The sequence below is a fragment of the Aspergillus stella-maris genome (genome assembly GCF_047715825.1).
Source record: "Aspergillus stella-maris strain CBS 113639 unplaced genomic scaffold BDV14scaffold_78, whole genome shotgun sequence".
Lineage (NCBI taxonomy): Eukaryota > Fungi > Ascomycota > Eurotiomycetes > Eurotiales > Aspergillaceae > Aspergillus > Aspergillus stella-maris.
In genome coordinates, this window is record NW_027396872.1 from 39,433 (window position 1) to 60,032 (window position 20,600).

The 20,600-nt window shown below is 51.5% G+C and overlaps 10 protein-coding genes across 10 annotated transcripts; 6 read left to right on the forward strand and 4 right to left on the reverse strand.

The window, feature by feature from the left end:
- Positions 1-443: 443 nt before the first annotated feature.
- BDV14DRAFT_204611 (uncharacterized protein) lies at positions 444-2,463 on the forward strand (the record flags this gene model as incomplete). Its single annotated transcript, XM_073774552.1, has 4 exons — positions 444-1,011; positions 1,170-1,681; positions 1,737-1,942; positions 2,007-2,463. 4 exons carry the CDS (start codon positions 444-446, stop codon positions 2,461-2,463), a joined length of 1,743 nt encoding a protein of 580 aa, XP_073623479.1.
- Positions 2,464-3,104: 641 nt separating this feature from the next.
- Positions 3,105-4,328, forward strand: BDV14DRAFT_211600 (cellulase family protein; the record flags this gene model as incomplete). The annotated part of the gene is made up of 1 exon (XM_073776123.1): positions 3,105-4,328. One exon carries the CDS (start codon positions 3,105-3,107, stop codon positions 4,326-4,328), a length of 1,224 nt encoding a protein of 407 aa, XP_073623480.1.
- A 939-nt stretch (positions 4,329-5,267) lies between these two features.
- BDV14DRAFT_204613 (uncharacterized protein) lies at positions 5,268-5,687 on the forward strand (the record flags this gene model as incomplete). Its single annotated transcript, XM_073774553.1, has 1 exon — positions 5,268-5,687. One exon carries the CDS (start codon positions 5,268-5,270, stop codon positions 5,685-5,687), a length of 420 nt encoding a protein of 139 aa, XP_073623481.1.
- A 1,428-nt stretch (positions 5,688-7,115) lies between these two features.
- Positions 7,116-7,703, forward strand: BDV14DRAFT_204614 (uncharacterized protein; the record flags this gene model as incomplete). The annotated part of the gene is made up of 3 exons (XM_073774554.1): positions 7,116-7,172; positions 7,336-7,455; positions 7,542-7,703. 3 exons carry the CDS (start codon positions 7,116-7,118, stop codon positions 7,701-7,703), a joined length of 339 nt encoding a protein of 112 aa, XP_073623482.1.
- A 668-nt stretch (positions 7,704-8,371) lies between these two features.
- BDV14DRAFT_204615 (uncharacterized protein) lies at positions 8,372-9,787 on the reverse strand (the record flags this gene model as incomplete). The annotated part of the gene is made up of 4 exons (XM_073774555.1): positions 8,372-8,428; positions 8,483-8,657; positions 9,241-9,506; positions 9,569-9,787. 4 exons carry the CDS (start codon positions 9,785-9,787, stop codon positions 8,372-8,374), a joined length of 717 nt encoding a protein of 238 aa, XP_073623483.1.
- A 1,109-nt stretch (positions 9,788-10,896) lies between these two features.
- BDV14DRAFT_211601 (oxidoreductase) lies at positions 10,897-12,213 on the forward strand (the record flags this gene model as incomplete). The annotated part of the gene is made up of 5 exons (XM_073776124.1): positions 10,897-11,173; positions 11,224-11,319; positions 11,378-11,719; positions 11,776-11,946; positions 12,002-12,213. The coding sequence occupies 5 exons, from the start codon at positions 10,897-10,899 to the stop codon at positions 12,211-12,213; spliced, it is 1,098 nt and encodes a 365-aa protein (XP_073623484.1).
- A 124-nt stretch (positions 12,214-12,337) lies between these two features.
- Positions 12,338-12,984, reverse strand: BDV14DRAFT_192915 (uncharacterized protein; the record flags this gene model as incomplete). Its single annotated transcript, XM_073771689.1, has 3 exons — positions 12,338-12,498; positions 12,551-12,658; positions 12,708-12,984. The coding sequence occupies 3 exons, from the start codon at positions 12,982-12,984 to the stop codon at positions 12,338-12,340; spliced, it is 546 nt and encodes a 181-aa protein (XP_073623485.1).
- A 268-nt stretch (positions 12,985-13,252) lies between these two features.
- BDV14DRAFT_182452 (F-box protein) lies at positions 13,253-15,101 on the forward strand. Its single transcript, XM_073770233.1, has one exon. It carries the CDS (start codon positions 13,343-13,345, stop codon positions 14,891-14,893), a length of 1,551 nt encoding a protein of 516 aa, XP_073623486.1. The 5' UTR covers positions 13,253-13,342; the 3' UTR covers positions 14,894-15,101.
- Positions 15,102-16,275: 1,174 nt separating this feature from the next.
- Positions 16,276-17,199, reverse strand: BDV14DRAFT_204619 (uncharacterized protein; the record flags this gene model as incomplete). Its single annotated transcript, XM_073774556.1, has 2 exons — positions 16,276-16,998; positions 17,095-17,199. 2 exons carry the CDS (start codon positions 17,197-17,199, stop codon positions 16,276-16,278), a joined length of 828 nt encoding a protein of 275 aa, XP_073623487.1.
- A 469-nt stretch (positions 17,200-17,668) lies between these two features.
- On the reverse strand, positions 17,669-20,542 carry BDV14DRAFT_204620 (DUF3716 domain-containing protein; the record flags this gene model as incomplete). Its single annotated transcript, XM_073774557.1, has 5 exons — positions 17,669-19,030; positions 19,092-19,319; positions 19,369-19,945; positions 20,017-20,359; positions 20,434-20,542. The coding sequence occupies 5 exons, from the start codon at positions 20,540-20,542 to the stop codon at positions 17,669-17,671; spliced, it is 2,619 nt and encodes an 872-aa protein (XP_073623488.1).
- Positions 20,543-20,600: the final 58 nt, after the last annotated feature.

Sequence of the window (20,600 nt, forward strand, 5' to 3'; positions counted from 1 at the left end):
GGAGTTTCTGTCCATCTGGAAGCCACACAAGAAAGCCAGGGATATTGCATGTTACATCCCTCTTATTGTGGAGTATCAAGCATGGCTTGGGCATGCTAGTAAGATCTGATGCGAATGCACGTACGACGTCAACGCAGCTGGATACCACGTTCCGAAATATATATATCTTCACTTTGCCCGGCGCTTAGACCAGAAACAACGATGTGCCTTCCGTGAGAGCTCGATGACACAGTTGTACCTTCCTGTTCAGCCAGTAAATATTTCCCGGACGGTCGCTCCTTCCTTATATAGAATGCTTACCAATCCAGTTTTCCTAGGAAGGTGCGCTTGATCGTACCTTCCCCAGGTTCCAGATGCAATATCTGCCTGCTGCACGCTTTTGCTATCGTCCGTTGTCAAGGGGACGCATAGCTCAGATGCTCTTGATGCACACATAACCAGAAATGCCATACGGCGGCGAGATGGACAATGTCTGTCAAAGCAGCCAATGGAACCCGCTGAAAGAGATCGATGAAGATATGCCGACCATTCATGAGGTGATCGAGCAACACGAAGATACGCCGGATGCAGACGCGGTCTGTGCCTGGGACGGCAAGTTGACATATAAACAGCTCGACGGGTGGAGCTCACGACTGGCGACCCAGCTGGCTGATGAAGGCGTCGAAGCAGGAACCTTTGTTGGAATCTATTTGCCCAAGTCTGTGTTGGCAGTGGTCGGGTTGATGGCTATCCTCAAAGCCGGAGGCGCGTTTGTCCTCTTGCACCCATCTCTGCCGACAGTTCGATTGCGGAGAATCTGTCAGAAGTCGCCAGTAAAGTTGATTTTGTTCGCTGAGAATGCTGATGGAGACACGTCTGTATTAGGGCCAACCGTGCACAAGGTGACGTACAATGACGATGATGCGGACGATGAGGACAGCGAGGAGGATGACGAAGAGGAGGAAGCGTGGTATAACGAGGGAGTAGAGCCTCATCACCCTCTTTACGCCATTTATACCTCTGGATCGACAGGTGAGCCAAAGGGGGTGGTTGTTGACCGCGGAAGCTATGCCCCAGGCGTCGAACTATTCCGGACCCAACTCGATCTCAGCCCTGAGTCTCGCGTATTTCAATGTCTCCCATATGCTTCTGTTGTCGCTATACATGACACACTGTCCACACTGGCATAGGAGCATGCATCTGCATTCCTTCTGAGGAGCAGCTCCACAACAACCTTGTGGGAGCCATATCGCAGTTCGACGCTACTTGGACTGTTCTGACATCGCCAATGGCGACGTCACTGGCTCCTCCGAAGTTGGTCAGTATCAAGACATTAAATTTAGCTGGAGAACCCGTGGAAAAATCTGACTGGGAGCGATTGAGCCCCCATCTGACGATGAATGCACTATATGGCCAGACCGAGTCATCAAGCAGTTTGGTAATTGGGAAGACCAATAGTCGCGGCATTGACCAGATTACCACCGGCTATTGCTGGATAGTTGACCCTGAGGACCGCAGCCGGCTCATGCCAGTTGGTCTGGAAGGCGAGTTGCCGGTGGAGAGCACGGCCCTTGCCAGCGGCTATATCAACAGCCATGATGAAAATGCAAAGACATTTGTGGACATGCCAGAGTGCCTTCACAAGATGCGGCCAGAAGAATATAAGGCAAGATGTCTACTCACCGGCAACGTATATCGCTCGGTATGATACCAACGGCGGTGTTCACCTTGTCGGACGCAAAGGTGTTGCTTCAAAGTTCAGAGGGCAGCGAGTCCAACTAGGTGAGACTGAGAGCCAGTTGCGTCGGTGGTTCCCCAAGACAAACAGCATTATTGTCGAAGTCATCCAGCCGACAGGAAGTTCGGAAGCGCAGGCGATATTGGTAGCATTCATTGGCCGCTTGTCCAAGAGCGCGGATACTGACGGCGACGCTTTATTGGCACCACCAACTGGCGAGTTCCGGTCACAAGTACGACAAGCTGTTGCACAGCTGCCAAGAGGCCTTGCCTTCGTTTATGATTCCTAGTGCGGTCGTCATGTCAGGAGCTCTCCCGACCACTGCTACGGGGAAGGTCCTTCGCAAGGGGCTGCGCGAGGGGGTGTCTTCGCTGACGTTGAGGGAGATCCTCGCATACAGCCAGAAGGCGACGGTGGCGTATCGAGTCCCTGCTACAAAGGAAGATAGACTGTTGCAGTCTATGTGTGCAGAGCTGCTCCACCTTCCTGCGTCAAGTCTCAGTATGGAAGAAAACTTCTTCAATATCGGCGGCGATCCCCTGACCGCGCGTCGATTTATCACCAAAGCACAGTCAAACGGGGTATCTCTCGCAGTCACGGACGTTTTGGAGGCGCCAAAATTGTCGGAACTAGCAAAGCGGATGAAACCCATGGAGGCTTCAAGATGTGCAGAGAAGCGCTCCTTCGCGGCAACATTGAAATCCTCAATGGTCGCGCTGAAGACATTTATTTTGGCTTCCAACTAGTACGCACAGTTGAGACAGTTAATCGAGAAGTTCCATGCTCCAAGTAAGCTGAGGTATATGGCACTAGTCGTGGGCTTCTGGCAATTCGTTGGTGCATACCTAAGTGGTCTGGGACTCCCCGAGGACGTGACCTCCCCTTCTGCGGCCGGACACCCTTCGCGGCTTCTATATCTGGATTCCAGCCACTAACCACCTAACCCGACAAAGAAAGGAGATGTTCAGGTACAGATCATTGTCCAAGTCCTGCAAGGTGAAGCGCCTACCGACGCATACCCCGCATGATATAGCACCCTGACGTAGCCCACCCATCCCAGTAAGGAAATTCTCCGGTTTCTGCACGATGCCCCAGTTTTTCGGGGATGCCGGATGGATCATCAGTAGATCATGAGATACTGCACACCTTACTGCTCCTCCGCTTTACCCCCGTTATACACTTCCTGCAAGAACGCAGGGGTTACGTCAATGTGGACATTACCCCTCAGACCCTTGCCCCTTGACTCCCGCGACCTGGACCTGCGCAGGCACACGAGGGGTAAGGAGATGCATAAAAGGCGGATAAAGTTCCTCATAGATACCTCCAAATCACACAATAAATATACTGCTATTTCAAGTCCGGGCTTTTCGGATTTCAGGTAGACACCATGCGTCTCCTCCCAACCATCCTCCTCCTCCCCTTATCACTTTTGGGCGCAATAGCCCTAGATACCCCCCTCACAACATCATCACGATGGATCATCGACTCAACAGGGTCAACGGTAACATTTTCCGGCGTAAACTGGCCTGGCGCCGGCGAAGCCATGATTCCCGAGGGACTTCAATATGCATCCATCAGTTCAACAGTCTCTAAGATAAAGTCCCTCGGGATGAACGTCATCAGACTGACATTCCCAATTGAACTCGTGGACGATATATACTCCAAAGGCGAAGATACAACAGTCTTCGACTCACTAGTTAATGCCCTCGGACAGACAAATGGGACGAGAGTCTTCAATCAAATGACGACACTAAATCCCGAAATAACAAACACAACCACCCGCCTCGAGGCATACGACCTCGTTGCTGAAGAAGCCTACGCCCAAGACATCTACATCCACCTAGACAACCACATCTCGAAGGCAATGTGGTGCTGCAGCAACGACGACGGAAACGCCTGGTTCGGGGATACATACTTCGACGTGGACAACTGGAAACGTGGACTCGAATATATGACCCTTCACGCTAGCAATTGGCCGGCATTCGCGAGTATAGGCCTGCGCAATGAACTTCGCGAACCAGAGGTCGAGAACGAGGAATATCCGTATGACTTTGAGACGTGGTACGAGCATATGATTGACGCAGCGGACACCGTTAACGCCGCGAACCCCGAGATCCTTATCTTTCTATCCGGGTTGAATTTCGACGTCGATCTTTCTCCGATTCCAACGGGGGAGGATCTCGGATCTGGAACTGTCTTTGATTTGGATGACTTCGACTACGCAGATAAACTCGTTCTGGAACTACACAATTATAACACCGGAGCGACGAACTGCGATGATATCACTGGCTCTCTATGGAACGGCGGGTTCAATGCACATGATACGAATGATACCTCAATAGTGAATGTCATGCCTGTTGTGTTGACGGAGTTTGGGTTCGCGCAGGATGATACCACATGGGAGGGTGTTTATGCGTCTTGTATAAGGGAGTGGATTCCGGAGCAGCAGGCTGGGTGGATGGTTTGGACGATCAGTGGGAGTTATTATGTGAGGGAGGGGGTGCAGGATTCGGATGATACGTGGGGGATTTTGGATCATACCTGGAGTGAGTGGAGGAATGAAGAGGCTGTTGAGGTGGGACTTAGGGCGATGGTTGAGGGGTCTGTTTGAAGCCGAAGACCCAAGGCTCGTGTAGTGATGTATGGCAGGGGAAGACTATGTATCGAACAGGAAGTTTGCATCAGAATGCGTCCTGCTGTCTATCTAACTAGTTATGGCAGCCAAATGAGTAATGCTCATCCCAATATCAAGAGTGCGCGATCGTTTGTACTGGATCAACTCAAATCAGGTCCATAGCCTTTAGCAACCTTGTTTGAAACTCCCAAATCCTCTTCATATTCTTCAGACCCTTGAGCTTGTCCCAATTATGTATGATACCACGATAGAGCTTGCCCCAGTCTGTTCCTTCCAGTGGAGGTCTCGGCATTATCCATCTGGCTAAATGCCGTTGCATGTCAAAGTTGACTGCGAACTTTCTGTTCTTACAGTCCTTACTGTATTTGGAAGTGTCGGTTCTTCTTTCGCCACTCACGAGTCGGTCAATCTGCGCTTGAGTAACCGTGGCCCAAAAGTAAGGTGGTTCAGGCTCGTCCCTCCAAACCTCCCATAGCCACGCTCTGGAGAGAGGCAATTGAACGCGCGAGAGAGGATGTACATGACGGAGTGGAAGCTCTGACCTTTAGAGGCATGTCAAATCATAACCTCCTGACGAAGTCGGAAAAACAGCCTCAATGATATGAAAAGCGCTGTGCTGTGAGGACAAAGCAGCTTCTGCGAATCCGAAACTTTGAAGTACATTTACCCACACGTACAATGAACTAGTCTATAAAGTTGCAGCTACTTATGTTGAGGTATTCATGTGGTGTACTTCTGCCATGAATATCACCGTATGAATTCTTTGCTCCGGCCAACTGAGATAATATAAATAGACCCTTCTTTCCAGATTCCCTCACCCTCAGCATCACCATTCTAGTTTTCAAATTCTCCAGTGCGATCCACCCTTTGTCTACAATATCCTCACATCACTAAGACACCATCCACAAATTCACAATGCGTTTCATCACCACCACAACCCTCACAGCTTTCCTGGCCGGATTAGCCTCCGCCCACACCGCAAACTGCTGGGGCAAAGCCCTCAACCCACCCCGCACCACCCTCCTCACAACAATAACCGACTTCGACACCATCCTCTCCCACCCAGACAACAAGTTCTACCCACCCACGCGCCTGGCGGAAGCGCACCGCTGCGCAGAGCAGTACTGCCGGCATGGGGTGAGCGTGCGGTACTGCAATGAGGGCGATGATGTCCGGTACATGCCGCTCCAGGCTATTCGGGATGCGGTGCAGGTTCTTGCTGATGAGTGTGTCGCTGAGTATAAAGAGGAAACTGTTGCGGGGGGTGTCCTTGATCATGAGGATTTGTGGAATGTTGTTGTTCAGCAGGATGATGCTTGTGAGGATAGGGAGTAGAGTGAGTCCTTGCGACTGACCTGCCACTTCTGGTAGTATCGATGTCTTTCTAGGTCTTTTTTATTGCTACCTTGCCCCCGAAGGATATTGTTCCAGCTGCGCATTGACAGGAAGACCCTCACTTATTCTAATTTTACCACTTTCCTCTTGGCTTAATCATGTTGTGCGCTTCAGTACCGTGCTATATGACTTAATAACGCCGCGATATGCGCTATCTTTATCCAGCCAAGCAGTACTGGCTTGGCTGCTACATATCATTAGTACCTTCTACTCAATTTGATATTGCGTTTCCGAAATATTGCTCGCCTATCAGATGAACCTAATTGTAGGCTGCAGGTAGATCCACTACTCCATAACTCGTAACCTCACCCAAGGGAATAAAGGATAGCACCTAGGCATAGCACAGCCCACTGGAAACGCATTCGCGCCCGGGCTCGGACTTCGCGAACTCGGGTTCTATCCTCCCAGTTGATAAAGAACCTTGGTGAAGTGGGTATGTAACCACCACTACATCATCTAGTATGACGATAATACTGTGCCAACATATGTCTCGGGTGATTACAGAACCAAGGGTCCTCACAGTACCTCTATATCCATTGGGAACGGAGATATCGGTCCTTGAACAAAGTAAAATCCAAGCATCCAATATGCTCCCTGTATCGTCTAATATCTGGTGCATGTCTCCTGGCCATTGATGTACATATTCAAGACCGAAGCGCCAGGTATCGAGTCCGAAAAAACCCCTGTCTCACATGGTTACCAAGGGACCTCACACACACCCCCTAGCAAAATCATAGTCCACTCAGTACTCCCCCGTTGCATGACATACAAGGATTCTCCAACACTGACCATACTGTTCTTTCATGCACCACTCCGCATGTAACACATGGCTACAGCCGCTTTGAACCCGTTATGGGTGACATGCAGGACAGGGCTATGCATTTAGACAAAGAGGAACCCCTACGATTCCAACAGTCTCGAGACACCAGACGGGTCTGTACAATGCATGATGCCTTTCAGTAAGGATTTTGGAATTCGCGGCCGATGGAAGGCTGAGGGGGCTCTAGGCGTGTGTCATCTCCAATCCTTGTGTTATGGATGTATGTTTCGTAGAGGGTGATTGGTGTATGGCCTCATCGTCACTATACCTTCACTTTCCCTTCACTTTACGCGTCCTGGACAACATCGTCGAAGTCGTCATCCTGGTGGGAGATTCTTCGCACCGTCGACTCCAAAAAGAGATAAATTGAGACCTCTTCTCTCCTTCTCCTTCTCATTCTCATCCTCTTCCTCGCTCAACAGCTCCTCTTCTGGATTCGATCTCAGTCTCAAAGCTCAAACCTTGAACAGCATCTCAATCCTCAAGATAACCCATCCCATCTTCGAACGTCCTGAATACAACACAAGATAACCGAGCTCAACACCAAAATGCGTTTCCTCACCGTCATCACCATGATCGCCGGCCTCGCCGCAACTACAACCGCCGTACGTCCACATCCACCCCTCCTTCCTCTCCGCTCTCCCAAACACAACTCCATACCCCTTCCAACAAGCCCTCACTAACCTGAATAATGTCCAGCACACCGTCAACTACTAGGGCAAAGCCCTCGACCCCCCGTTGTCAGAAGTCGACCGCACCCTCCTCTAGTTCGACAAGATCATCGCGAACCCCGTGAGCCCGAACTTCCCACCTAAAGCTATCGCAAACGCGCATAGTTGTTCGAGCCAGTATTGTCAGCGTAAGACTAGTGTGCGTTTCTGCAATGACGTGAGTGTCCCTCCATCCTAAATAACTAACCCAAGTTTGAAAGGCAAGGAAGGAGGCTAACTAACGTGTTTGTGGTTGGAATCCAGGACAACAAAGTCAAATACATGCGCCTGCAGGAAATCCGGAACGCCGTTGAGGTTCTCGCTTCTACCTGCCAGGCGGACTATAAGGGGAAGAGGGTTGCTGGGGGAGTTATTGATCATCCGGATCGTTGGAATGTTATTGTTCAGGCTGATGATGCTTGCTAAGCTTGCACATCGCCCATGCCTCATTCAGGGGGGTTCTTGGGCTTCTAGTCAAGTCTAATCCCAAGGCTACCATCTTGGTCTCCCTTGAGTTGGATGAGCTTGGGGTTCCAGATTGGGTGAAAGGCCTGGATTTATGCGCCTTGACGATTCCTTCCTTCCTTTCTTTCTTTCTACCTTTCTTTCCTTTTGTCCTTTTTTTTTTTTTCTTCTCCCATCGTGGGTTCGTTTTCCTTTCAACATATTACGTGGCTTTGGCATTAAACAGTCCAGCCTTTAATTCTCTTTTTTTTCTCGTCAAGGGGCTCGCTATAAACGTTACGGAGCGTACATTGAGGTGTTATGCTGCTTGGCTGGTATTCAACTACTGTCTTAGATAGGATAGCCCTTATGTGTCTTTAGGTTACTAGCTGCAAATTTGATATTGCGTTCTTCAAGTGCTTACTTTACCTATCATTGTAACCAAATAATCAGGCTCCTGGTATCCGTAGGCTCTTGATCTCGGGGAAGTGCATATCTCTGAGAGGGTGTAGCTGGACTGAGCATGCGTAGACAGGGCTTACGTAGACAAGCTTTAGGTGGGGAGAAGGCGGCTAGGTATTTTTCCCATATACCAAACGTAAATCAACTATGGCTGCTTCTTGTCTGCGTGTACCCTTAAGTAGAACCAGCTAAATCGCCATAATCCCACCTTCCTCCGTCTGAACACACAACCGATCATGTTCAGTCTACGTCATTTTCGTATACCACCTGCGCCTTCGCTCCGTACATGGTTTCGGTACCTTTCCATGATCAATAGCATCCTCGCTGCGCTGTACCTTGACGCGCCTATGCCGTACCAGGGTAAAGCACCCGCCTAGCCGGACAGAGTCGTATAGCCACTTCATGGCAGCTTCTACCGAGTCATCGAAATACTCATCCTCGTTGGCTATCAGTGGCCGCCATACTAAAGTGTCCCTACTCACGTTAGCATCATCCAAGGGATTCATGGATCCATAGGCGGTCATTGGAAAGGGATGAAGAGCCTCGCATCGATCTCTATCGTACTGGTGAAGGACGACCATCATGTCCGAGAGTTTCCCGCTGCCTGTCTCAGCGCTGTAAGAGAACGTCCGTGCAAAGGTGAATGTGCGGCTTTTCCTTTCCATGGTTGGGTTATAGAGTCCTTTGGGGAACCAGAGATAGTCCATAGTTCAAATCAGTGCGACTTGCTTGGTCAGAGGATCTGTTGTGCAGTTCTCAATCTGCAAGCCTTTGTAGGGTATGGTCTCGAGGATATGGCCGTCTCGCCCTCTGATAATGTGGGTTTCGTAGTGATAGCAATTGTTGGCATCTGACTCGCCGATGAGACTCGTGATGATCAAAGGCTCATCGTCTCCATCCGAATGTCCGCTGAATGTCTCCTCACAGTATGCATTCTACATGACATGACTTTCTCTGAGTCTCTGCATCTTCTCTGCTCTTTTGCCCTTTTGCGTCTGCCTGTCCAAGCGATCTGATACGAAAGAGGACGTATTGGCGGTTTATGCTACTGACATACCGTTCCATCACGGGCCCTGCTACGTTGTTCTCGTCTGTGCCTAAAGCCTGGAACTCAAGTCTGATACTGCGCTTAATGACCGTAAAGACATGCGGTCTTAAAAACCCCAGAGCGAACGGTTGCCTCTCATTCGTATTGGTATTGGGCTCCCTCGCGTAGCCCTCGTTCATCTCGGTATGGATGTAACATAAGTTCTCTAGCAAAACAAAATCAATGACCCCTCCGTCGGCCCCGGTACCCAGAGACGAGAGTAGTCCATCCACCCCCTGCCCCAAGGTCCGTAATTATGAGGCCGAATACCCCTGGTATCATATAGTGCAGTGCTCACTGCAGACGGCGGATCTCCAGGAATGTTAACGGGCTTTGCTCTGCCGAGCGTGTAGCACCCACCGAGGACGGCATCCTTGGAGTCAAAGAGCCACTCTAAAACCCTCTGCATGGCGTCATCGACAACTGAGCCCGTATCCTCGATGAGTGGGCGGTGGACGATTGTTCCGCCTGATGGACCGTTTCGTGACAAGTTCCGATTGTAAGCAATCGACGTCATGGTGAATGGCTGGAGAGCCTCACACTGTGCCATCTTATCCTTATGCATGACAATTATTGTGTCTGAAAGTGCGCCGCTGTCGGTATCAGTGTTGTAAGAGAATGTACGCACGATCGTAAAACCTCGTGGCTTCATGTGAACCCTGGAATCTTGCAGGTCCTCTGGTACTTCCTTTCCGTCTAGAAACCAGGTAAGCGTGACTTGCTTCGCTAACGGATCGCTCACGCAGCGCTGCACTGTTTCCTCTCGACAGGGGAATGACTAGTGTATCTTCCCGTCTCGACCTCTCGATAATAATAGTCATCCGCGGCGTGCCGCTACTATCGAAAGGAATTTCTGGAATCGACATGACAAGAAGCTCCTCCCCACCGTCCGCGTAGACTACCTGCCTGAGTAACTCCTCTAATTCAGCAGTCAAACCGCGAGGTAAGGCCCAGAACGGTTTAAAGGAAAGCAGTTTATATGATATCCTGCGGGTGCGAAAATCGAATGCGCAGAAATCGTATTCGACTTTTGACTTTTGCCGAATGGCGAAGTACCCGAGGTCCTTTCCTATTTGTAATGGCACTATAATAGGAGAGGTATCTGCAAGGAAGCCGTATGAACGGGCCCATAATTGCCTCTTTTCTTTAGTATCATAAACGATGAGCCGGCTATAGATAACAGGTTAGCAGGAGCGTAAACAACGCTTTCTCAATGACATCACCTGCATGTAGGGCTCCAACGGATTAGGGACCAAGAAGTCACGTCCGTGCAGTAGTAATACACCGTCCTGATTTAGCCTCAGTAGCCCTAGGCCTGTGGCTCTACTGGGGCTCAGGCTACCGCTAGAGAGCCAATGGCCCTGCTCTCCACAGCCGTTGCTACCTAAGTAAGTATATAGAATAGAAAACGTTGGAAAAGCAGAAAGTAGAGATCGGCTGATTCTTTACTTCAGAATATTCACAAATCTTCAATGAACGGTTCTCTTGCGGCTATATAGTGTATAACCCATCGGCATAATCCATCCCGATCTCGGGCTCAGAATTCCGAAATTGCGGATACATAAACTACAATATCCCCCAGCCAGCCCCAGATCAACTCCAACCCCATAATCGCCACTGTCCAAAATGTCCCCCCTAAACGTCGCGGTAATAGGCTACGGCTTCTCCGCAAAAACATTCCATATCCCGTTTATCCTTCACCACCCGGGGTTCAAGCTCTACGGAATCGTGCAGCGATCGCCTAGGGCGGGGAACGCAGCGGATGATGATTCTCCAGGTGTCAAAGTATGGAAAGATGCATTTGACGCCATAAATGATCGGAATGTGGATGTTCTGGTGATTACATCGACGAATGATACGCATTTTCCGTTGAGTAAGATGGCGTTGGAGGCGGGGAAGCATGGTGAGTTTCATCTATATTTTTGCTCGGAGGCGATACTGATGAGTGAAAAGTGGTCGTCGAGAAACCTTTCACAATTACCTACGGAGAAGCAGCGGAACTCGCTGAGCTATCTGAGAAGACGAGCCGTGTTCTAGCCGTTTATCACAGTAAGCCCCCTCTCTCCAAACCCTACTTCTACCTGTGACTAGATACTAACAACACCAGACAGAAGATGGGACTCCGACTTCCTAACCCTGCGCTCCCTCCTCAGCACCCCCTCAAACCTTTTAGGCAAAATAATCCGTTTCCGCTCACACTTCGACTGCGCACCCAACTCCCGAACAGCAATTGAATCCAAGACGTGGCGGTTGAAATCTGGCGTCCCGGGGGCAGGTATGCTCTTCGATCTAGGCAGCCATCTTATTGATCAGAGCCTTGTGCTTTTTGGACCTCCGAAAAGGGTTACTTGTCTTTTGTTTGATGAGGCGACGGGTAGGGATGTGAATGAGGAGGAGTTCATGGATGATGGGTTTTTGATTGTTTTGCATTATGAGGGTGGGATGAAGGGTGAGTTTTGCATATACTTAACGAGGTGTTTAGATGGCTTGGGCTAACTGGTATAGTTGAGCTTCATTCCACGCAATACTCCGTCAGCGACAACCAGAAACGATTCGAGGTCCTTGGAACGAAAGGTCGCTGGATCAAGTACGGACTTGATTGCCAGGAGCAGCAGTTGCAGAAGGGGGTCTATCCCGGTCATGAAAAGTACGGGCTTGAGGGGCCTGGAAATCAAGGTAATTTCCAAGATTATATCCTGTTGGACGAAGGTTTGCTGAATGTATTTTGCAGGTATACTCCAGGTTGTGGATGGAGATGGGGTACGGGCTGAAGAGTCGGAGACTATGCGCGGCGGATACCAGGATTTCTATTCCAACGTCCATGATGCCATTACTGGGAAGGCTGAGTTGGCTGTCAAGCCTAGAGACGCAGCATTTGTGATGCAGATGATTGAACTGTGTCGGAAGAGTGCTGTCGAAGGAAAGACGTTGCCGGTGACGTGAAAGGTCCATAACATAACACTGACCAGATGTAGCGAACCGATATGAAGAAAGGCTTTCTGTAGAAATACACAGATTCATGATACTATCATACAAGTTTCCAAATAATGAATAGTTGCCATATCGCTTAGAACATTTCCTCCGTAACCGGCTTTCCCTTCTCCAACGCATCTGCCTCCCGACGAAGCATATCCGCCCGGAAGCTGCGGAAGGCATTTTCAACGCGCTTCTTCCGTTCAGGGTCCGCTGTTAAGCTCTTGCTAGCGCTTCCCGCTCCACCGAGGAAGCCTGTCCACTGTTAGTAGGAGTCTCCTATTTAACCACAATGTACGCGACATACCTATTTCACCACCAAGGAACAATCCACCAGCCGAAGCGAAGAAATACGTCGCAAAGTCGCCGAGGGTCGTTGGTTTGAGGAGGGGTGTAATATCAGGGATTGCCTCTGCTTGCTATTAGCCATCACCCTCCTTCCAATGCTCCCAGCTATAACGTACGACTCCGCCCATCCGCAAAAAGAACCTTAACAGGCTTCTCCGCAGCGCGGAACACATCAAAGAAAGCCTTTCTCGAACTCCGGAGTCGGAAGGCAGTGTATAACCCGAGACCAATTCCAATTGCTGAGCCGACTGTCGTCCATACTGAGACTGTCTTTGTAGCCTTTTTCAAGGCGTTGCGGTCGGAGGAGGAGAGGTCGTGCTGGATGTGGTAGTCTGCTAGTTGGGAGAGCTCGTCGGTGCGACGGCCGCGGGCGGTGGGGTAGAGGTCAGGCATGTTGGTTGTAGTAGTTGTTTATTCCGGTCCTTTGAAATTGAAGAAGGGATTGGAGAATTGTTCAAGAGAAGAAGTTGAAGTTGAAGAAGAGAAACCTTGGAAGGATGGGCTAGACCTGGTGATGTCATAGGTACGAGCTGTGCCCTAACATCCGTGCCCTAACTCCGGATTGGGAAGACGCGTCGCGCGGTGACTTCCGGTCTAGATTGCTGTCGTGTTAAGATTTTGACGTTTCAATAGTCTGGCTCACTCCACATCCCATTCTCCAGTCAGTATGCCCCGTTCCTGGCCCTTGCTTGAGGCTTAATGTTCCTTGCTTACCTTGATCCCAGATCCACATTCAACACTGACATCCGCCATGCCTCCGATTCAAGACCTCCCCACCGAGCTCCTCGACCGCATCTTCTCCTTCTTCGCCGAGCCCGACAGTGACACAATCAATGACCATCACTGTAGCTGCACCGAAGAACTATACAACTTATGTCTGGTGTCGAGAAGATTCCGAGATCTCGCACAGCCACTCCTCTTCCGCTACTTCGATGGCGACTGCGTTGAATACCTCGACAGCTTCATCCAACTCACGCGAGCCGTCTATACACGTCCCGAGCTAGGAGAACACATCCGTTTCGTCACGCTCACTCCCGAAGAACCGTATGCCTCCTCCCCAGACGCGATTACACCCGAAGCCAAGGAGCTGTTCCAGAATGCGATTCGCGAGTTGAACCTATCAACCTCGCAACAAGATGCGTGGATAGAGGCTGTGGACAAAACCGATTTATCGGTGTTCGTCGCGCTTCTAACGCGCTTGACACCCAAGATCAGGGCCCTCCGAGTGACCCACGGCCAGATCACCATGGTGCCATTGCATCGCCTGTGGGAAAAGGATCCCTCCTACCTATCCAGCCTCGAGCAGATATGGATTGCCTGCGATATCATGAACAGCGAGTACAGCATCGACGTGTATGAGCGATTTCTCACACTGCCTAAGATGAAGTCGCCAGTATTCGAGGAGGGCGGTCTCTTGCGTAACAAGTTTCCCTCCACCTGGACGCCGGGCTCACTAGTGGCTGAGGAACTCGCCTTTACGGAATGTATGATTGAGGCCGAGGTTCTCCCAAAGCTCACCCAGGCCTGCAAAGGAATCAAATCTTTCACGTACCGCGGCTTCGACCCAGACCCCGCAGCCGAACCTCTCTGGATCAATTTCGACGTCAAGGAGTTTACCGCTGCCGACGCCCACGCCGCTCTCCTTTCGCACAAGCGAACGCTCGAACATCTGCACATCGAATACATGCGTGAGCCGTGGGCTATTGACGGGCCCGAAGCATACGCCGAGTACCGCTCCAAGCAAGCAAAGCTCCTCAGTCTGCGCGACTTCCCCGTCCTCGAAACCGTCTTTGTTCAGCACGCTATCCTACCCGAACATCCTCAGTTTCCTCCCTCGCTCGAGCTGCTCCACATAACAGACTGCAATTCCTCCATCCGCGAAATGGTCTCAAACATATCAAAAGATACCAAGGAAGGGCTCTACCCGAAACTTAGGGAAATAAAAGTGCTAGCCCTCGACATCTCCCGCCCAATCAAGCTCCCGGGCCAAGTTATCCCAGCGAACCAAACGCCAGCGCAATGCTTTGCTTCGATCCGGGACCAATTCGCAGGTACAAAGGTCGACTTTCAGATTTGTCCGTATGAGCTGCCGCCGCCCGATCTGGATGGTCTTGGTGATGAAGACGAGGATGGAGATGATATGGGAATTCCTGGCATAGGACGCGGACCGATCCCGCCTGGCTTGATGCAGATGCTTATGCAGCGGGCCATGGCGGATCCCGAGTTTGCGGCGCTGGTTGCGGAGGGACCGGGTGGAAATGGGGGGAGTGAACGTTCTTGGGAGACGGATGAAGATGATTGATTGATGGACGCACGATGTGATGATAAAGCTTTTTGAGTAGATTTTGGTGTTGAAGTTATGTTTAGAACCAGATTTCGGGAGACTTTGCTGCTGGACAGCCTTTGAATTTACAGATACCTACATGGATATCCCTTCTTGCTTTCCTTCCCTTCGGAGTATACATCCACAATTCCAGCTTTCCCAACCAGCTTCCAACGTATCCACCCCCGAGAAAGAGAAATCAACAATACTAGTATCCGGCCAGGGTAGGAATCGGACCTACACTCCCGGCACCCCATGTCCCCCCCCGCCCCAGTGAACCACGGGACCTGGATGACCTCTCCACTTAAAGGTCACGCCCACCTACTGATGAGGAGCCGGTGCTCTGCCGTTGAGTTACCTGGTCTTTATGTTACTACTGTAAATTGGGAGAAGGGGTATGAGGGGGCTAAAAGAACACGGGGGAGGGTGGCTGGGACTGAAAGAGAGCATGGGGTGTCCGGGTGAGTATTCTTCAGGGCCATGTCTCTGTAATCTACTGTACTTGTATATCCAGTACCTATCTCGTCATAGCATCGGTTGCATTGCCCTGTAATTCCTCAATACCATTGAATCATACGAGTCGACATGAGAAAGATATATATGGTCCCTTCATCTCGTAGGTAAAGACCGCTTGAAGTCATCGCATGATCCTGCTCAATGGAAGGAAAAGGACACACCCGAGACTGACCACGGCAGGACTCGAACCCACATCCCTGATATCCCTCCATGGCCCCCCGTTGCCAGGGGTCACGGGCCCATGCGAGGAAACGTGTCCAGCACGGTACCAGCTAGAGGATCAGTGCTCTGCCGTTGAGCTACATGGTTCTTTGTGTTAGTGTGTAGAATAAGGGGAGGGGTGTGAGGGATTTAAGTTGAGTTGGGCAGGTTGATTAGGATAGGAGGTTGGGAGGGTGGAATGAGTGGTTTTTGGGTGGCGGGTGGCAGGTGGGCAGGGCATGCACTACGCTAACAGAACTGAAGGAAGATGTCATCTGGCGGCAGCAGCATACGATGATTCACAGCCAGTCATACACATAGGTAGAAGATACCGGTGAAGATACATCAAGATAACCTATTAGAACAGTAAAACACTATCAATATGGATGGCATATAGACCCAGGGGGTGGAGGTGGAAGTTGGACAGCGGTGTCCGGGTGTATAGTCGGGGCCATGGTGGGATGGAGCTCTTGCTGGGTGGGTGTCAGCGTGAGCGTGAGTGGGGCGGTGGTGGTAATGGTGACAGTAGCTATGATGGTGCGGGTGAGCATAGGGATGAGGACGGGTCTGACTGAATCGACGTCTTGGAGGGGTAGGAATGTTGGGCAGCGGGTGTATCCTTGTCCCTGGGATACTGAATGGTTCTATACCGGTATTCGTGACGCCAGGAGGTGAACGCCATGTTGGGAAAGTGCTGAAGAAAGGATTGATAGCCGCGGGTTGAGGTGTGGTCCAAGTGCTGGGACCGGGTGCAATGTCCGCTGGTGGGACATAGGGTTCTTGATTGTCCCCTGAGCTTCAGTTTCACCGTCTCCACGTCCGTCGCCGAGTCTGGGAATGAAAACAGCAAAGGGGACACTAGGAGTAGTATCGTTTAGTCTAGGCCGCTCATCCGACCGGAGCGCCCTTTGGACCGGTACATCCGGAACTCCCTGCGCTCGGGGACGGCTCCTGTGTGCGACGGCCGGGCAGGGTGGTGCATTGCGTTGACGGCGACGTTGAGCACGGGGTTCGTTGCGTCCATGCTGGCCACTGCTTCCACTTCCAGCCCTGCTGCGGTTGATCCTACTCAAGCTCTGGGTTGCAGCAGTCGTTGAGGGAATCGTGTCGGTGCTCAGGGTTATGGTGACTCCGTCTTCCTGTTCGGACCCGGAGGCATAGGGCCTAAGCATGGGAGAGACGGAGGCTGGGACTCTTGCCTTGAGACCCCGACTAGAGCGGGCAAATGGAACGTAATAATCGGGCTCAGACTCAATCTCAGTCTCAGCTTCCTCTTCATCGGTGACGCTGGCAGCAGGAGAATGACGGCGAAGACCGTGATCCTTGTCAGAAGACGAAGTACCCACGGCCCCCTTAATCCTTTCACACTATTGGCTCTGAGCAGCAGTAACACTACCAACGCCCAAGGCACCACTCATCTTCTGTGCCTGGCTAGTGCCGCTAGAAGGGCACGATCAACTAACGGGGTGATGCTCGTTGCAGGTGCTGCAAAGGGGGACGGTGTCTGACAAGTTGATGTCGAGGTGGACGTTGGGTTCGGTAGAAGGGATGGGCTGGGTTGCGGTCATTTTGGGTGTTGCTTGGTGCTGAGAGGGAGAAATGCAGACTTTATTGAACAGGCGTGTTAGTGCACTTGTCTTGCTAAAACGCAATGTCAGGAAGTGGGTGTATTAAATGGATGTACCTATGCTTGGAGACACTTGGGTACAGAAGAGAGTTGTTTGACCGAGGAGCAGTTGGGAGGGGAATATGGAGAACTGGAACAAGACAGAATGAAACAGGAAGACTTTATAGTAACTCAAATGGTCTAGTCAGGTGTTCCCAAGGCCTGGAATCAATCAGTCGTGGTGACTAGAGTAGTGAGCCGAGTTGAGTAGTATATGAAGAACAATTCATGAAGACAAAACTAGATACAGGTAAATCCAATCTTAAAACGATCTAGAACGCCCTTTTCACTTTTTCCATAACACAAGACAGGAATTGACATCATTATTCATTGAAGTGGACGATGACCAGCGCCTAGCCCTCTTGCCATATCTATTCCTCTTCATTGCTGGTCCTTCGCCTCTTGATTGGTCTCTCGTCCCCCTCTGCCTCCTCATCACGGTTTCTCGATCTATACATACTCGTCCTCGCCGTCTTCCTTACCCCAGAACTTGTCGCCGTAGACCCAAAACTTCTGTCCACTGCCGATGCAGCGATACTTCTGAGCCCCTGATCCGCACGCTCCACAGAGGCTTGCTCTCGGTCTACCCCCCGCGCCTCAGCCTGGACTATAGCGGTTAAGTCAAAGGTTGGCTGCTTGATTCCAGTTGGGCGATTGCCCTGGTAGCTAGGACTGTGACTCGGAGATCTGTTGTCATCCGTTGTTGCGGGGGAAGCGGTAGTTCGTTCGTGCCGGAAGGATGAAAACGTAGGGGCTGTTCCGGACTGGCTGTCCTGCCGCTCGACTGGGACTTGGGCTGCCTGTGTGTTAGACTCCTCTTGTAGTGTGAGTTGTTCCTCGTCTTCATAATCAGGTAGATCTTCCTCCTGCTGCTCTTGTTGTGTCTCTGGGAATTCATCTGGGTATTCGCGTGCCTTTTCCTGTCGCGAGGGGTCTACCCTCGGCTCGTTCTCATTCCTTGTAGGATGCCAACCCTGCGCCAACTGCCATTGTGGAACATGGGGCCTATGTTCATCCTGCATTTGATTCTGCTCCTGCTCCTGCTCCTCACTATTATCCGAGTACTCGATGCTTTGCTGTACAGGAAGAGGATCAGACGCGGGCTTTTCTTTCGGGTCAGGGATCAGCTCCTCTGCAACTGGGCGGAGACTCGGGTGTATCTGGTCAGGTCTAGGTATGGGTGTTGGTGTGCGGGGATGCCTGAATGGACCTCCTCGCTGACCCCAGAGGATAGGGCTGGCGTGTGGGGGATACTGACGCGGTTGGGGCTCGGGGGGCGGGGGGTAGGCGTGGACCTGGGAATTCTGCCTCCAGGACACATCACTGTAGGGATGTGGCTGAGACTGTGGGTACATAGGCTGGTACCTTTCATACCCCGGGTATGCATTGTGTGTCACCGTGGGATATGTAGGCTGAGCCCGGTGGTAGTCCTGTTGGTCTGGGTATGCAAGTGCCGACTGTACCGGAAAGGAATATCGCTGCTCAGCCGCGGGCTCATCCTGGGTATACCTAGGAAGCCTATAGAACTGAGGACGTATTCTAGCATACTGCCATTCATAATACTGTCTGGCGGCCTCTGCCTCCTCGGGCTCGACATTATGGTTGACACGGTCCAGATAATTCCGCAGTCCGTACCTCGGTGCGTTTGCCCAGATGGCTGCATCGATGTCTTGTATGGTCGTACCCTCCGTCACAACGATGATCGGGGGTTCGCTGTCCTCTACCTGTTGGGGCTGTTTTTCGTCAGTCATGTCGTCGGAAAGTTGAAGGGGGGGGGGGGAGGGGGGCGCATACCTGGCTGTCTGGGATTTCCGGTAGAGGACCCAGCATCGACTGTTGAGACTGCCTTGTAGCTTCAGCCTCTCGTCTCCTGGCTTGAGGCCGTGGATCACGAGCTGGAGATCGCTGGATGCCTGGTGTTGTCTGTACAGGGGCCCGTAGATATCCAGAAGGGCCGGGCTGTGTCTGCCTCTCCCGACCCTCGCTCGAGTTATTACTCTTGATCTGCGCACCGCCGTTGCCCTGTCGATTATTAGCAACTGCATCCACAACTTCGTCATAGAATACATACATCGTCATCCGGTCCCCCATCATCAGAAGACTCAGACCCAGACTCAATCGTAGGAGACCTCAGCCCTCTCTGCCGCCACCCACCAGGCAAAGGATAAAGACCCGGTAAGCGACGCGCCTCTCTATTCCAAAAGAGATAGTCATTACCCCCCTCGCCGCTTCCCTTTTCAAAGAGCCGGGCATCAATAATCGCCGCGAAATGAGCAAGGTCGGAGCGTGCAACGGCTAGCCGGGCACGATCTTGCCAGATCTCGCGCGATATGGGGAAGCGCAGTTCGGTGCCGTCGAAGAAGCAGCGTGGGCCGCGCTGGGAGTGGCCTACTCGGGCGAAGGGGGAGCCAGGGGTGAAGGCGCCGAAGAAGGTGTCTGCGTTTGCGTATTCGTGGTGCGGTTGTTGTTGTTGCCTTTGCTCTTGCTGGGGACATGGCTGGGGCTCGATGTTTTCCTCGTTTTCATCATGTTCGGTTTCGTCTTCATCGTGGTCCGTCTCGATGTACTCCTCTTCGATCTCAGTATTCTGGATCGTCTCCTTGGTAATCGCAGTACGGAGACTCTCTTCGCCGTCTTGAAGCCATTGCCTACCACACACATCAGCCCAAGTTCCCCTCAACCATTATATTAAGCAAGGGAATAACGTAACCCGACATACCTCAAAGTCTCACCATCCAACGCCCTCCCCCCATGCCTCCCCGAACATGTTCTCCCCCGATTAACCCAAATACAGTTCGCGCAAGCCCCATTCTGAAACGCCTTCCCCTCTAAAGCCGGCGCACTCACGCACGAAGTGAATATGCCCCTGGTCACGTCCTCCTCTTGACATCTTTCGCAGCCTGGTTCTGACACATCGCCCCGCCGCTGGAGAACGAGCGCAAGACGCTGCCACCAGCTTCGCGTTACTTGGTCGCCGCTGTCAAGGGACCAGTCTAAGTCTCGACGAATTTCGAGGTGGCGAGCTATGGTGCGGGCTGACGCGGGGAGGGGTTGGCCTTGTTCTATGAAAAATGACTATGTTAGTTGGATGATATATTGTGTTGGAATGGACAGTGGTGAGCTGAAAGGGACGTACCGCGCTCAGCCTGGGCAACGCCCTCATCACCTAGGGCGTCGGGGTCCTCTGGGACAGCTTTTGCTTTCCCCTTGTTTCCGGGGTTGTTTCGTGTGCTTGGTCCGGCCATGTCGATTTGATTCACAGATGTAATAGAAAAGAAGAAGATTGCTAGAAGAATAGATAGA

Coding starts and splice junctions, on each gene's coding strand:
- BDV14DRAFT_182452 (XM_073770233.1), top strand. CDS start 13,343: ATGCCTCCGATTCAAGACCTCCCCACCGAGCTCCTCGACCGCATCTTC.